The sequence below is a fragment of the Colossoma macropomum genome, unplaced genomic scaffold (genome assembly GCF_904425465.1).
Source record: "Colossoma macropomum unplaced genomic scaffold, Colossoma_macropomum, whole genome shotgun sequence".
NCBI classification, from domain to species: domain Eukaryota; kingdom Metazoa; phylum Chordata; class Actinopteri; order Characiformes; family Serrasalmidae; genus Colossoma; species Colossoma macropomum.
Genome location: NW_023494805.1, coordinates 15247188 through 15262578, shown reverse-complemented (window position 1 = coordinate 15262578; position 15391 = coordinate 15247188). Strand labels below are relative to the sequence as shown.

The window sequence follows — 15391 nt, the reverse complement described above, 5'->3', positions numbered from 1 at the left end:
AAAAGCGAATGGGAAATAGAACAGCTCTTCATCTTTCCCCCTTTTTTCCAGCCATAATGTACAGTGGCTGCTGTGGATCTTCTATGGAATAATGATCATGGGTCTATCAATACAGAGCCTCAAAGATGCTGCCTTTATGAGGCCACAGAATATGCAGCTGGCCTCAGCTAAAAGTGGCGCTGCTGCCACATTCATTCAAAAAAGCCGAAACTTTGAAGCTGAAAGGATTACTTTACTAGCTGCATGAGCATATTTCAAAGGTACTAAACTGTCACTGGGGTGGTACACCTCATGTTGCTGGAGTTAGTTGGGGAATATAATTGTACCATATTCTATTTCAGTGAATTTGTCTGTTTCCAGTCTTTTTATTGTGCTATTTTAAAGCGTTTGGTTATGAGAATGTTCAAATATGCACCTTTCCCCTGGGAAAGTGAAAGTAGTGTACCTGCAAACCTATTTAAGGTACACAATTGGACCTTAAGACCATTGTTGTACTTTTATAGCTACATTTACCATGTTTGTTTATTGGTGAATGAAAATGAACCTGTACCGTTACGTCTTCTGAGAGTATGGGATAAAGCCACAATAAATTATCCATAGGCATAAAAGAAACATATTGTTCCTCTGTTCTATGGACTAAAAAGGACAGTAAGGTCACAGTGCAAACAAGAAAGCTTAAAGAACCCACTAGGCTGAATATATAAAATTGGAGCTGTTTAATTCTGCTTGCTAATCATAAGACACAGCACAAGCCTTGGGCCATTTTTTGTATTACTGACATTATTTGTTTATGCACTCATTCGCTTACTTGCTGTTATCCATAAAATATACGAATACATACAATTTGTAGTCATGTCCAGAGGCCTGCTGTAACTTACACACGTAAATCAATTGCCTGGCACTAAACTAATGGAACACCTTGGCACATGATGCCATTCTCAGGTCACGACATTGCCCTTTCCTCTGATTAGGCAAACATATTACAAATTAACCAGAATATTCTGCTTCCCCACCCACCCCCTCCAGCCCCTCCTCCCTGCTATCACGTTAGTGTAGAAGACAAAAGTGTTTGCTGAATTGGTGGTTTAGTTGCTGACAGCTGATAAATGCAGCGAGGTTTTAAAGATGACACCCCGAGGCTGGCGCTTCATATGAAGCTCTCACATCCTCTGGCCCCCCAAACCTCTCCTGACAGCTCAGCCCGTGCTACCCATAATTGTCTCCCTGCCGCACAAGGGGGGTGGAGGAGGCGAACGGTGGGACCAAGTCACGCGTGCATTATTTGACGTGTGCATTTATCAGTGAAGGGCTGAACTGAGTTGGAAACCTGTCTCATTTCACACTCTGGTCAGGCAGAAATGAGGAGAGCAGAAATGATATTTTGTTTAAGATTTAGGGAATTGTATTTAAAATAGATATCTGCTCTAAGTCCACATTCAAGACTCGTATTTCCATAGCTTTGATTTGGGCCGTCTTATTTTAACACATTTTTTTTAGCCGCTGTCTAGTCGATAGCATTTAGCCCGTGGTGTGATTAATAGGATCCGACAACATTCTGAGACGCCACAGAGACGTTAAAAATACACAACCGGGAGATAAAGAGGAAACACGTGTAGCCTGAATGATTCAGAATTCTAGTTTTGCATGAACTCCCTCACTGAAAGAGAATGCAAGGAAGGCTGTGTGCTCGGAGCTGTCTGCAGGCATAGTCAGAGCAGGGAGTGGGAGACAGTTAAAGAGCTACATCTAGTCTGCAGAAATGTGAGATTCCAATAAGAAGGGCTGCGGCACCAAAAAAATAAATAAATAAATAAATACTAATAATAAATAAAAGGGGGGAAGGTGATCTCATGTTAACTCACTATTGCTTTTTGTCGTTGCCGCTCCCTCTGTTCAGCCCTCTCACCCTCCCGTTTTTCATAGTCCCGCTGATACTCCTCCCTCTTCAGCTGCTCATGCTGGTATTCTTCATAGCTGTTGTACCTATGAGAGAAAAAATAAAGACACAGATTTTTTTTCACAAAAGCAATCATGTGTGCACTCATGTTCTAACACTGGGTTCCTCATATAGGGTCAAAAATGGCCAGATCACAGTGGACTGAGATTTTATGTTTGTTTGTTTTTTTGGAAGCAAAGAAGAAAAACAAATGCATTAATAAGACGTCTCCCCGCATTGCAAAAGGTTACGGCTCCCATAGGAAGCACTCCTGAGGGAGCACGTCAGGAATTGGGCAGCTGCTTCTGTCAGCACAACTTCACATGCCATTACTTTCTGCTTAGTTTGAGCTTTGTGCCCAAAAGTGGAACTTTTTTTCTCATTTGCAAATGGCTGACTCCCTTTGCAAAAAATAGGATTTCAAATCTTGAAAGCAAAATAGGCTGCTAGAAGTACAGAGATGCAAAAGAATTTTGTTGGATATTTACCTAGGCCTCCGACCGAGAGTAGAATGAGATTGGGACTGAGGGCTTCTGCGAGTCCTGGATTTGAAAGTGCTGTTGTCAACAGTGTGACGAGACCTGCATGTCGAATAACAAAACACAGAATTTATATACATTTCTTATTTATTTATAATAGAATGAGTAGTAGCTTAGTTCTTATTGAATATCTCTCTTACACTCTTTCAGGACCACAACCAATTGAGTCTTACCTTACTTACCTGCCTTAGACTTACACTGACACATGCATATGATCTGTACTGGATCAAAGTCTGATAGTGCGGAGACGTCAGCTATGGCATATCAGAGTGGTCGACATAGACATCTATACTTAAAACTCGATTACTGGAGCAAAAAGAATATGCTAAATGTACATGCAGAAGACCTGTGGTCATCACCTATTGCTGGCAGCAGCCTTTTTGGGATTCTATTACATGTTATTGGGATAGATCTATTAAATGACAGCTTATAACTATATAGGAAACCTGGCATATCACAAATGTTTGTGAAACTCTGATGTTACTTCATTCAGAAGGTAGTCTAACAAGACAGTGTATTACCTCGGGAATGTCTGGGAACTCCCATTTTTTTGAGAGTTCTCTTTCAGTACTATTCCTTTTGCCTTTGGTGCAAAATCAAAGGCAGCACTATAAATATTGTCTCCCTCGTGTTCTGTGATGATGTAACCCCCTTTAAAGGGGTCCGGTACTTTCATCTCCCAGGGACCGAGTGGCTAACACTGATGAGCCAAAACAACAGCTGCCACTAAAAACAACAAAGCCCTGTCAAGCAGTGAGGGACATAATCTAAAATCCAACATAAAAAGGATGAAGGTGGCGATGCTAAGAGCTGTGAGGTCTTCACATACTCTCACAGAAGACTTGTTTGTTCAAGGAATGACAGAAACACATCCCTATTTCCTTCACGTGTGATCAAGACTACATGTCTACAAGACACCATTCAGAGAGGTCAATTTATACAGGTCAGTGTGCTGTCATAATTTTGAAATTATTTCACTCAAGATATATCTAAAGTTTGAAAATGCAGGTGGATTGAATAAACCAGCTCAGATTCTTGATATTGAAAACGCATTGCTTTTACCTCATGATGCCAGTGCCCTTTCATCTAGCACATAACGCAGGGGTCACCAGTGTTACCCAAAAATGGCATTGCAATCAAGCAGAATAACATGTGATTCCTCTAGTTTTATCAGCTGGTTTCTGTCTTTAAACAACTGAGTAGCTATATGAGGTGTGTTGTTGCTTGTTGGAATGAAAACCTGCAGCCACATGGCCCTTTGTGGGTAACATTGGTGTAACAAAGCATACCCCTTTCAGGATGTGCAACATAAGCTGTCTGCACTCAAATGGTCATGTTGAGAGACTTGAACTCTGAGTCAGTTGTTAAATTAGCAATAGGCTCAACACAGGCACCTTAACGAGCTGCATGCATTAGTGTCCGGTCCACTACAAACACTGAGACTATGATGTGTAAGTAAGATCCTTCATTGGTACCTACCAAGAGGGGGAGCGGCTGTCCGGGGACTGGGAACAGGAGTAAGGAGACCTAGAGAGGGATCTACGTCTGTGGTGTGAGGAAGACCTGGAGCGGGACCTGGAGCGTGACCCAGACTGGGGCCACCTGAAGTGCCGTGGAGAGAGCAGAGTTGAGGGTGGCGAGACCGAGCTCCGGGAGGGCGAGCTACTGGATGGGGAGCAAGAGGGTGAGCGTTCAAAGAGAAGCTCCAGCGGAGTCCCTTCCCACGAACAGAGAAGACGCTCGCGGCCCACCTCCAGATCCTCAAAGTCAGGCAAACCCGTGTGCATGTAGCTCCCAAAAGGGTAATAGTTTTCATCCCCGGAGTCACTTTCATCTAGTGGCTGGGATCCTGTCTGCTCAGCCTCATTGAAGAAAGCTTGCTGGGGGTTACCAAAGTGCTTATTGAGCTCATCCCGTATCTCCTGGTCTCGAAGCAGCTTCCTGCCAGCAGAGTTGCTCTCTGCTGAAGTTTTGGCACCCAAAGTGGGGTTGTGGTCCTGCCCCTGAGCCTCCTTATCTGGAGAAGCCTCCTGAACGGTGGGGGGAAGGCCCTGCAGCTGCCTGGCCAGAGAGGAAGACGAGGGGGAGACGGAAGACGAAAAGGATGTAGGAGTAGAAGAGGACGGCATGGCTGAGTCTTTACATTCTACATGCCGGCCCTCCACCGGCCCAGTTAGTGAGGCAGCTATGGTGCTGCCATCTCGTTTTGTGCTGGCAGACTGGCAATAGTCATGATCACCAAAGACACGGGGCGTGGGCCGCTTGCCCCGGCGCTCCTCTGAGCCTCCCAGAGGCAAGGCAGAGGATGCCTTGCTCAGCTGGGCATAAAGCTCAGTCTGCTCTGGGCCCTTCCTGCTGGAGCCACTGGATGGCTGAGGGCATGGGCCTCCATTGCTCAGCTTGGCCCTCTTGCTCGTCAGGGCTGAAGAAGAGCATGAAGACAGCTTGGTTTTGAGTGATACTTTGAAAGGGTTCTCTTGACTGGCTTTGTGAGGAGGCGTGGTAGGTGGTGTCAGACCTGCACAGAAGAGGGAAGACAGAGGATATAAATTCACAATGCTGTTTTTTACAGTGTGATGCAGTTCTGCCTGGAGTCCATCTACTCAGTCAGTGAGTACCCTTGATTAAAATATTCCTTTTCATTCAGCCCTAATCCTGATCCGTATTTTATTGGAATATTGACAGATTAATGAAACCTCAGATGGAAAACTGAAAGAGTACCAGTCACTTCTCCTGATTTCCTCCTGACCTTGGACAACCCCATTCATTAGAACGAAAAAAAAAAACACTCTTTCCAACAGCTACATCTTATTAGCAAGAAACACTGGAAATGCATAGAACTCTAAGGGTTCTTTGTAATAAGGACGGATTATGGCAAAAACATGAGAAAGGTCTTAAAAGATCTAAATCCTGCACTTGCGTGGATGTTGATGGCCTACTTTAGTACATGTATAAACTACATGCCTTTTAGTTTGGAATAAGAGCTCAGAGGCTGCAGGGGAATGTGTTATCATTCTCCTCGGCTGTGCCACCTCTTCCCCCTCATGAACCACGGCAGTCCTGACAGATTTATGTGGCACCAGATGGCAGCTATATGAGAAATCCTGAGATGTGCCGTTTTACGACATTGTTAATGCACTTGCACAAACAACTGAATGTAGTCCTTCCCCCTCTCTCTATCCCCCTCTTATCTCTTCCCTATGTCTTTCCTCTCTAGAAATGATTTAGATATTTGTCTGACAGTCTTCTGAGCTGTACACATCTTGCACATGTACAGGTCTGATCATTAGTAGTCAAGAGAGGCTTGAGGCAAATTTGAGGGTCAAACTCTAGCAATAGGGAAAGCCTGTCTCTTGTCCATAGCTCCTATAGCACCTTCTACAACTGTCTATGTACAATTGTGTATCTATTTGCTAGAAGGATGTGGTACCGATACCAGCCTAGCTGATGCGATATTTCAAATAAAAAAAGGCCCTTAATATAGATGTATTATTACAGTGGTGCAATGAGCTATGGAGAGTAGGGAGGAGGGGTGCTGCCAAAGGATCTTCTGCTGCACCAGTGAAACGCCATCTGGGCAAAACAATGCACACATGATCGTTAAAACTAAGAGCCATTAGCACCTTTGGAATAAATCAGAATTAGATAAATATATGCTGCTCAGTCAGTGATGGATGTGACATAGACACAAACACCAATCATCCAGCTGTGGGTTTTCTCACCTGTTTCCATCCGGGTGTGAATTACACAGGGACCTTCCAAACGAATTACTACCTAAAGCTTACGGAGCTGATCCCTGTGGTAATCTTAAAAAGCCATGCGAGGAGTGACACATGGACTGACCTGGGTGTCATAGATACCATAATTAAAGACACCAGCAGCCCACAGTAAATCTATTAGAGAGGAGGGGATTAGGGAGCAGTATTAAAGCTCCTGCTCTCTGTCTATTCTGCAGGTGTCTTGCTTCAGTCATTTTCTCCACATCAGCCTTAACTAACTTCAACATTCTCCAGTACATCATAACCACTGCACTGTTACTACCTCTACACTTAACACAGCATTACCTCAACTACAGCCGAAACTGCTGCCGAAGACTGTGTAAGGAAATGTGCCGATTTTTGCTTCCTAAATGGAAATTTTCTCTGACTAAAACATTTCTGCCAGTCTTGCTCTGACTCATTACCAATTAATCAGGTGTAACAGGAATTATCCTCTGCAGCTCCACATTATCTGAGCGTGGAGAGCTCAAGGTAGGCCATAGGAAGTAATAACGGTACAGGACCCTGGCAAGCTAATCCCTAAGTGGAAAGGCTCTACATCAAAGTGCTTACTTTAATGGCTGCTTTACACTAATATCCAATCCCAAATCTGTGTTGTGTAAGAGGTGCAGGATGAAAATTTGTGTAGCATAGCTACATTTAGCGCTAAATGGAGCTAAACTTTGCCTACGGTTAGGAGACACAGCCATGTGCAATAAATAAGGGGAAAAATTAACAGCCCCTGATGGCTCCTGAGCATAACTTCAGTTGCTCCAGGGGAGACCCAGTGTAACCTTTAACTCTTATGTAAACAAAAGATTGAGCAGCAGTTTTAACGAAGTCAAATAGAAGACCCCACAGAAACCATAGTTTCCCTCCAAATCTTAAGTCCTGTCAACCATAATACAAAGTGTCACCCTAAATCTCAGGGATGAGTCAGATCTGTGCATTGAGGGCCATTAGTTGGTGGTAAATGAATATCAAATGACCCATTCATTCTGACACTGCGAGAAGAAAAGGACAGCCATTTTGTTTTTATTGACCTGAAATGATTCATCTTTGCATGGGGGGTCCTGAAATAATTACCTGCATGATTTACACTGAGAAAGAGAGAAAGACGAGGAGACATCTGCTGAAGCCTTGTGTTTAGCCTCAACAATCATTTTATTTGCCTTTAATTACTCCTTTATCTACAGCTTTCAACAAAACAATTTATTAATAAATATATAGTGGACAGCAATGACGGCAGTAAGAATGATAAAAATCCCTTCATATTGACCCATTTGGTAAATAGCATTCTTCCCATAAATATTGGATTGAACATCGGAAATTACAGCAATGTCTCTAATCAGATTACCAGACGGCAAAGATACAGATACTATCAGCAAACTAGATTACACGCCAAAACTAATTAAAACAATACTAATGCTGCATCAAATTGAGTGTGATATATTGAGGGAGAGTGACTCCCAGTCAAAGAACATTAAGATCTAAATGAGAGGAGAACATGAACTCTTTGGAGGAAAGCAAAGAAACTTCCCTGTTTTTCTTTTTTCTTTTCACATTCATACAGTTTATATTATGCTGGTCTATCATGCCTGTGAATAATGAGTAAAATGCACTGATTTGCTTACCTGGGGTTCCAGAGATCTCCACACTCAATGTGCGTTCAATGGTCTTGTTCTCAAATGGAGATCCTTTGTGGTCACTGCAAGACATAAAAAAGAACTGATATAATCACAGTGAAGAGGCACTTTTAAACGGTTGTGTGGTTTTACAAATGGAAATGAAATCTAAAAAAAATGCCTCATGGTTGGAATAGATCACTTTCTTTGCTGCTTTAGTTCAGATTTTGTCTGCTCTACAAGAATGGTGGAAAAACTCTCACTTACTTTGGAGACTCTGGGGTCAAAGGAAGTGGCAAGGTGGTTGGTTTGGCTGCAGAACACAAAGGAGCATGGGTAATTAATTAACTAGATCACACTGTGCCTAAAAGATATCAGGTCCACATCTACAAATCAATTTAAGATTTTGATCATTAACAGTGATGATGTGGAACTCCCAACCCAATACAAAGTGGCTAGAGTTTTATCCAGCCAAAAGTTTAAAAGAAAGCTAATAGTTTCTAGCTTGACCCCATTGGTTTGCTTGCTTTTTTTGTCTCATTTTAGTCTCACTGCTCACTTTCTGAGGCAAGATGAAGTGATGGCATGTGTCCAGAAATCCAACCCATGTGAAAATTCCCCCACAACACGGAAGACAGAAAATGAAAAGAGAATGAGTTGAAAAGAAAATAAACAGCACACGCATTACAAATGGCAATGATGGAAACCGAACTGAAAAGTTAAATATTTGGCATGCAATTTAAACCAAAGCAGGAGAAGAAAGAAGAGTCGAGGAAGCATGTGCAGTTGCCTGAGGCTGCGACTGTCTCCAACTGTAGCTAGGGAGTTTCTCTCAGTTAGACAGCTATGTCAAGGCAGCCATATTTGCTTAAGACCACATGGAAATTCAGCACACTTTGCTTGTTCCATGCTGGAAATCGGTTGACTCCAATTGCATTTGTGAGTCAAGGTTGCTGGCTCAGCCGCCCCTCATTTTGTGTCAAGTGAAGGGTCTGTACCCATTCAGAATGTTGCCCTTTGTAAAGCATGATGCAACTGGTTGCATTTCTAGGGTGTCTAGTTTAAGTTAGCATCGGGGTTAGTCTGTAGTCAAACTGGGAAGCAGTTAGAGGAGGAGAGGCAGAAGAAAGAGAGGGTAGGGATGCAGCAATGTTTACCTAACAGTGGTGGGACCTGGTCATCAGGGTGCCTGCAGAGTGCCTGTCTGTGTGGGTTCTGCCCTTGTGTGGCGGAGGGGGTGTGCTCTGGAACTAAAGAGTCTGGGAAGAGTGGACTTGGCGAGCCCCAAGGGAATGACACAGGGCTGCCTACGACATCATTATAAACATCCACCCTATTTTGCCTCACTATATCTTTGGACTGTCCTGTCTCCTGCTCTGATTTCATTAACCAACTTTCTAAGTCCAAGTCAACCAGTGTTGACAGCTCAAGGTCTGATGGGTCAGCCTGACAAGGTTCTTGGAAGTCTGGAACAGGTTTTTTTCTGTGTTGTTCCTGACTAGCTTTCACTTTGTGCCCACCCCACCCTTCGTCTTTAGGAGTCATTTCGGGTGGGTCTTGCCTGTCCGTCTGGGGGACATTAGGCATCTGCAAGTGGGCCCGGTAACGGGCTGGCCTGGGCCTGGAGGTAAGCAGCTGGCTGAGCATGGGATGCTCTTGCTCTTGCCTCCTCTTCCTAATGGTTAACGTGATGTGCCTGTCGGCACGGCTGGCCCAAGTCCAGCCGCCCGCCTCAAGACAACGGCCACAGCTGCCTGCGCGACCCATCTCTCTAGGCGGGAGAGAGTAAGAGTGCATGTACCTAATGAAGCGGGCGGCGGCCAGGCTGCCTGTGTCTGCACCCGGCTGCAGGCCCGGCGGCCTCCCCTCTTCACTGGAGCGGGCGTGGCCACAGCCACTTCCACAGGATGGCACAACAGGGGCGGATTGCTCCCCATGTGTACATCGCCGCCAATGCCCTGCCCCCTCACCAGCCACACTACACGCTCCAGCTGCCTGGCTCTCACCTCTCTGGGCCTGCGCTGCCAGCTGCTGCTGCTGCTGCTGCTGCTGCTGCTGTTGTTGTGATGACAGGGAGGCAGAGGAGGTCTTCTTCTTTGAGGCTGTAGAGGAGGAGCAGGAGGACAGGGAGGAGAAGGAGGATGTGGATGAGGAGGACGGAGAAGAAGAGGACGAACAGGACGAGGTACCAGGCCCACCCCTGTCCTTGCCGCAGCCTGACCAGGTGCTCTTGGCTTCACTGGCTCTTGTCTGGAAGGCATCATCAGTGGCGGTGAGGTACTTGAGCAGCTCCGTGCAAGGGCGTCTCACCAGCCGGCTTGGCTGGGGACAGACGCCTCTTTGTTTGCTGTTCCAGGGGTTTTCCGTCTAGAGAGAGAGAGAGAGCAAGAGAGAAACAAAAAGCATAGAGAAAAAGAAAAAGAAGGAAAGGGAAAGAAAAAATCAGGAGTCAGCATAGAGGTGGTGTTGTACTCTGCACAGGGCAACACAAGCATGTATCACCCATCATCTTAATTACGAGGTCTTGGGATAGCTCCGGTGAGATCCGGATGCCAGCGGCAGGGGGAAGGCAATGCAATGTCCTCTGGGAGATTGCCATGTGCATCACTCCAGAAACAGGAGTCAAAGTCATTAAAGAAAATTAACTCCTCAAAGGGAAGCATGTGTGAATGTGGGTAAGAGGGTCACACATGATAAGTACAAATGACTAAGATGAATTGAGTCTAATTAACAATTTTACAATGTGATACACTTGATAAACATTGGTAAAAATGTAGATTTTGGGGTGTAGAGCATAACATAGCTTGAGGTGATAATCCAACTCTAACAGAACAGCACCAATGAGATTGTAGGGGTATTGTAATCTGTATCACTTGCTAAGATTTGGAGAAAATATACTCAGCTTTGGAAAGGCCTAAATCCCATTCCAAGAAACAAGACTATATGGTAAGAAGAGAAAAGAACTGGGAGACAAAGGTTCAGTACTTTGATGAAGTATGTGACACAAAACTACCTTGGTAACAGCAGGTGTTGGTCTGATCCTGTGGTTGCTGGCTGCATGGTTCTGTGCCTTGCCACCTGGGTATTGATTATAGCTGAGTTGGGAATTAGGGGGAGCCAAGAGGAGCTTCTTTAGCTGCAAATTAAGCACATAAACAATTAGATGATGGTATTACATTGAAGCATTAACAGTTGAAAAGCAGGTTTCAAAAATAATATATTTTTGTGGCATTCTTATGATTTTCAATTTTTTTTTTATTTCATTGCATGTTTAGTCTATGAGCCTATTTAGGCTAACTAACTACTACTACTACTTTTAATAATAATAATAACAACAAGAATTACAATAGTGATAATAGTAATAATAAAGGACAGCACAAAATAACGTGGGAAAGAAAGCTATCACATAGGTCTGGGGAGATGTTTGTATTATTGATATTAACTAGAAGCAAGTGGAACAAAAAATACTGCAAATACTTATAACTGTTTGTGCTAAAAAGTCAGCCCGAATCGAGTAAATGTTGTCATAACACATACCCCCATGCATACTTTTAATATTTCTGTGATGAGCAAAATAATGAGACTGGGGAGGTGACCGATTGGAAATAAATAAACACAGTGTATGGAAGAGAGATCCACACTGGTAGCGTCTTGGTTCAGATCCCTGTTGTGGTCTGAAACTATCTTGATCCTGGAAGACTGCAGATGTGCCTTATAACCCATAACAAGTACCACTGCTGGTATATATGGTATCCCTGTCACAAGGAAGTTTCTCACTTTTGCAGCCTTTTATCAAAGGTCACTATTTTCTGGAACTTTTCACTGAATCTGTTAGATGCAGAGATTACCAATGCACAGTAAAATGATGGCTTTCCTGATCTTTGCTGTAGTTTGACTGCACAGGGTGCTGAAACATTATGCCGGGACCACCACTGTGCATATGTGTCTTTCTGGAGTAATGTAACGAGCAATGCAGTTAACACTTCAAGAACACTGATCCACTTCGATTTGCTCTTTCATCTGTGCTGTATGGCTTAGTTCTGCCCACAGACGCCGTGCTGGGCCTGCCAGAGCTACTGCCTCCATAGCCTGTGCCCGTTTTTGGTCACAGGCCTGCAGCATGTCCTTATCTGGTGCACGCGAGAGCCAGACAGGGAGAGCAAGGGAAAGAAACAGGGAGAATGTGGCACTGAGAGAAGCTGAGTGAGAGTAAGAGACAGAAAGAGAGGGGCTGGACATGGTTCATGGCAGCAGGGGATTGGGGGCATGCAGAAGCAGAGGGAGCCTTACCAGGGAGGGCTCCTCTGGCTCTGGGGTGCGTGGCGAGCCATCAGGGGTGGAGGGACAGCTCTGATCGCTGGCGTTGGTCACGTCCCCATCTGCCAGGGCCTCGAACGAAGGCAATCCGTCCTCGTCCACCGGGATACTGTCCAGGGTTTCTGTGAGCACTGCCAGCAAGTTGGCCTCATTTTCCTCATCTATCTTCTTAGGAGGTGGAAAAGGAAAGGGGCGAGAGAAAGAACAGTGGGAGAAAATAGGACAGTTTAGTTTGGAGAAGTCGATTTCTGTCTGTCTCTATGTTGGCGCAAGCACCGGAGGGAGGGGTACTGCTCCATTGTTAATAGAATGTGGAGGGTTTTTTTTCTGCAGTGCTGTACGAGAAAAAGTGTGCACAGAAATTTCTTTCAACTACAAATTGCCTTAGCCACATGAGTCAGTGCTGTCAGTCATACATTAAGCATGCGGCTTACTGGACCAAAATAATATCTCCCCTAAGAAACCCATTAACTGGGCTGACACACAGCAACTACCCAGGGAAAGAAACAGGAAGGGAGGGGGAACAATGGATAGGAAGTTGAGTTGCTCCAGTCTCTAACTCTGTTCTCCACAGAAGGGATGCAAGTGGCTTGTCCACAAGATGTTGTGAACGCTTTACAGATAAGGCACAATTATCATCTGTTAATGCTAAATGAATGTGATTTTTTGAAAATGGCACTAGACAACTGACAATATAGACTGCGAGAGATCCATTGAGAATACAAAAATGAAGGCCATCCATTGCTCATTTACCTATGAAATAACAAATTTAAGTTGCTGAGACATTTTCCTCGTCAGCATGGGGGGTCATGGTAACATGGGAGGGGCAGTGCCTGAGGAACAGCACGGGCGGAGGAGGAGGGGTTGTGACAGGCCCTGGAAGTTCCACTGCCAAAACCCGTGGGACTTAGCAACCACAGAAGATAAACACCCAAACTGCTGTGGGTCATGGCACATACAGCCCAACAAGAACAAATCCTTTTATGCACACCACAGGATTAGTATCGCTTGCCGATAGCATTCGGGCGCAATCATTGTGGCTGCAGGCAAAGAGTCCTCTTTAGATAGGGGTATTGCGCTACTTAGCCTCCAGTCCCATGTGCAACGATCACCCTGTTTGATCCTCTTTCTATTCATAGTTTCCCCTGATTACATGCCAGCATGGCCTCATCTTCATAGGAGCAGCTTTTGAGAAAGCAAAACAGGGGCCATTCCCCATATCTCTCCTCACTTAAAGGACCCCAGTAATTGATAACATTGATTTGATGAACCACAAAGAAAATGCTAAGCGGAGCTTCACTGAGGAGATTTTGAGAGACGCTCCCTGACTGATTTGGGAAGACCTTTCAAGAGATTCCCTCATTTATTATCGAAAATGATAACGGGACAAATTTCAGAGATAACCAAACACCCACTGGGGGCTTTGAGATCTAGTGGTAAAACTGCGAGGAGTAAATTGTTGCCTATGAATTATCATGCTGGTTTAATCGCTGGTTAATGGCTCCCTGTCCCTTCCTCGGACCCCAGCAGCTCTTCAACACCTTATTTTAGCACTTTAATATATAGTACATTATGAGCACCAGCAGCCAATATATACTAAAGCCTTCTCCTCATTCTAAAAAGCAACTCCTCAGCAAGCTAATTACAACCCAGATCATTTAGTATTATTTCCAATGTTGCTATAACCTTCCTGAGACAGGTATGGATGAAACCTATCTTAACAGAGATCCCATCATAAGATGTCAGTGGCACCAGAAATGTCCAGATCTCCAGCTTCTATGGCAGAGAAAGGCTACCATCACTTAGTGCTCAAAGAACTGCACTCTGTGGCCCAGGCCCTTTACTAGTGAACATATCTTTTACAACGGCACAACACCACAGCTACAATCACTCAGAGCATAGTGTCTATTCCTAGCAAGGGGACTTCTTAGAGGACACATGGCCTTTGATTGCACAACAATCAAAGGCACTGAGTCATACCAGAAATTGCATTCCTGTCACTCTATCTTTCACCACTCTGTTGCCACTACCAGTAGTCTACAATCCAAAAGCTCCATTCAGACTGGTGTAACTGACACTCAAAATGAAACAGAGAAGCTATAACCTGTGCCAAGGCAGATGCTGAAGGGAAGATTTGCCAAAAAAATCACATGCAATTTTTGATAGGCACGTACACCTCCATTGATTGCCCACAGCAAATGCTGCAAGGCTGGACTGCAGGGGAAAAAAGTAAAAATAAATAAATAAATAAAAAATAGCCAAGGCCTACCTATCGCATTTAATGGGCCCAACAGAATTAAAGAGATCTTAACAATCGTGGGCTAATTGTGGGATCACAATATATTAACCTGCTTCAATTCTAAAGGGTGCCATTCACGGCTGTTTTACTCCAAATGCTTCAATTAGCCATAAAAGATTCTAGCAGGCACCAGGCGCCTTCACTCCATCTCCACCTCTATTTCCCTCCCCCTTACCCCCCCCCCTCCCTCAGAGGCAAGGCAGCGCTCACGAGTCGTTCATTATCAGGTGAGCCCTTTTGTTATCAGACAGGCTGTCTTTGAAATCGTCCTTGCTTCAACTCTTTTATTGAGTTCCACCCAAGCCATTGTGTTCCCAAGATACAATTCATGCCACTGATAACAGGCAATGCTTTTTTTGCACTCCTAAATATGCTTTTGCACTCCAAGGCAAATAGTGAACATTTAAGCAAGCACTAATTGTTATAGTAAGCCACCTTCATGTCCCCAGAAAAGGCAAAAGAGATCATGCTTCGTGTGTGTAAACAGCCTTGCACATGAAGAGGAAAAACATTCTAAGGATAATAAAATTGAGGGCAGTTACTCGGAAAGTTTTACAACCAAAACCTTGCACTGGCAGTGTAATGAGAGAGACTAAAGACTTGGTGTGATTGAAAGTTTTCAAAGAGATCCATCTTACCTCAAATAGGCTTTATCTCTCTTCCTTTCTCTCTCTCGCGCTCACTAACATCCACTAAGATTGAAAACGTTTAATAAACTGGTCTGCAGTTTGCTTGCAGTTAGCCACAGCTTTGACCATTTAATTGCAGTGAGTTTCGTAGGTGTCGCCCTCACAATATCAAAGGCGCCAGATGAGGTTAACTAAGTTGCCAGACCCTCTAATCACAACACGAGCAGAAACATGGGTGTGTATGTGTGTAGGGGATTGAGTCCTAGTGTTTTGGGCCCAATGGAGAAA

At 44.4% G+C, this 15391-nt stretch overlaps 1 protein-coding gene across 3 annotated transcripts in view; it reads right to left on the bottom strand.

Moving 5' to 3' along the window:
• ppargc1a (peroxisome proliferator-activated receptor gamma, coactivator 1 alpha) overlaps positions 1–15391 on the bottom strand; it is a 40202-nt gene that overhangs the window by 6412 nt on the left and 18399 nt on the right. Inside the window, exons 3-10 of one of the 3 annotated variants that reach the window (XM_036596088.1) lie at positions 12149–12343; positions 10872–10994; positions 9865–10225; positions 8126–8171; positions 7868–7941; positions 3955–4993; positions 2425–2517; positions 1863–1983 (exon numbers count right to left, since the gene is read on the bottom strand). In XM_036596088.1, coding sequence (XP_036451981.1) covers positions 1863–1983; positions 2425–2517; positions 3955–4993; positions 7868–7941; positions 8126–8171; positions 9865–10225; positions 10872–10994; positions 12149–12343 — 2052 coding nt within the window. The remainder of the gene's footprint in view (positions 1–1862; positions 1984–2424; positions 2518–3954; positions 4994–7867; positions 7942–8125; positions 8172–9864; positions 10226–10871; positions 10995–12148; positions 12344–15391) is intronic. The other 2 variants (XM_036596089.1, XM_036596090.1) reach the window with 2 other exon arrangements.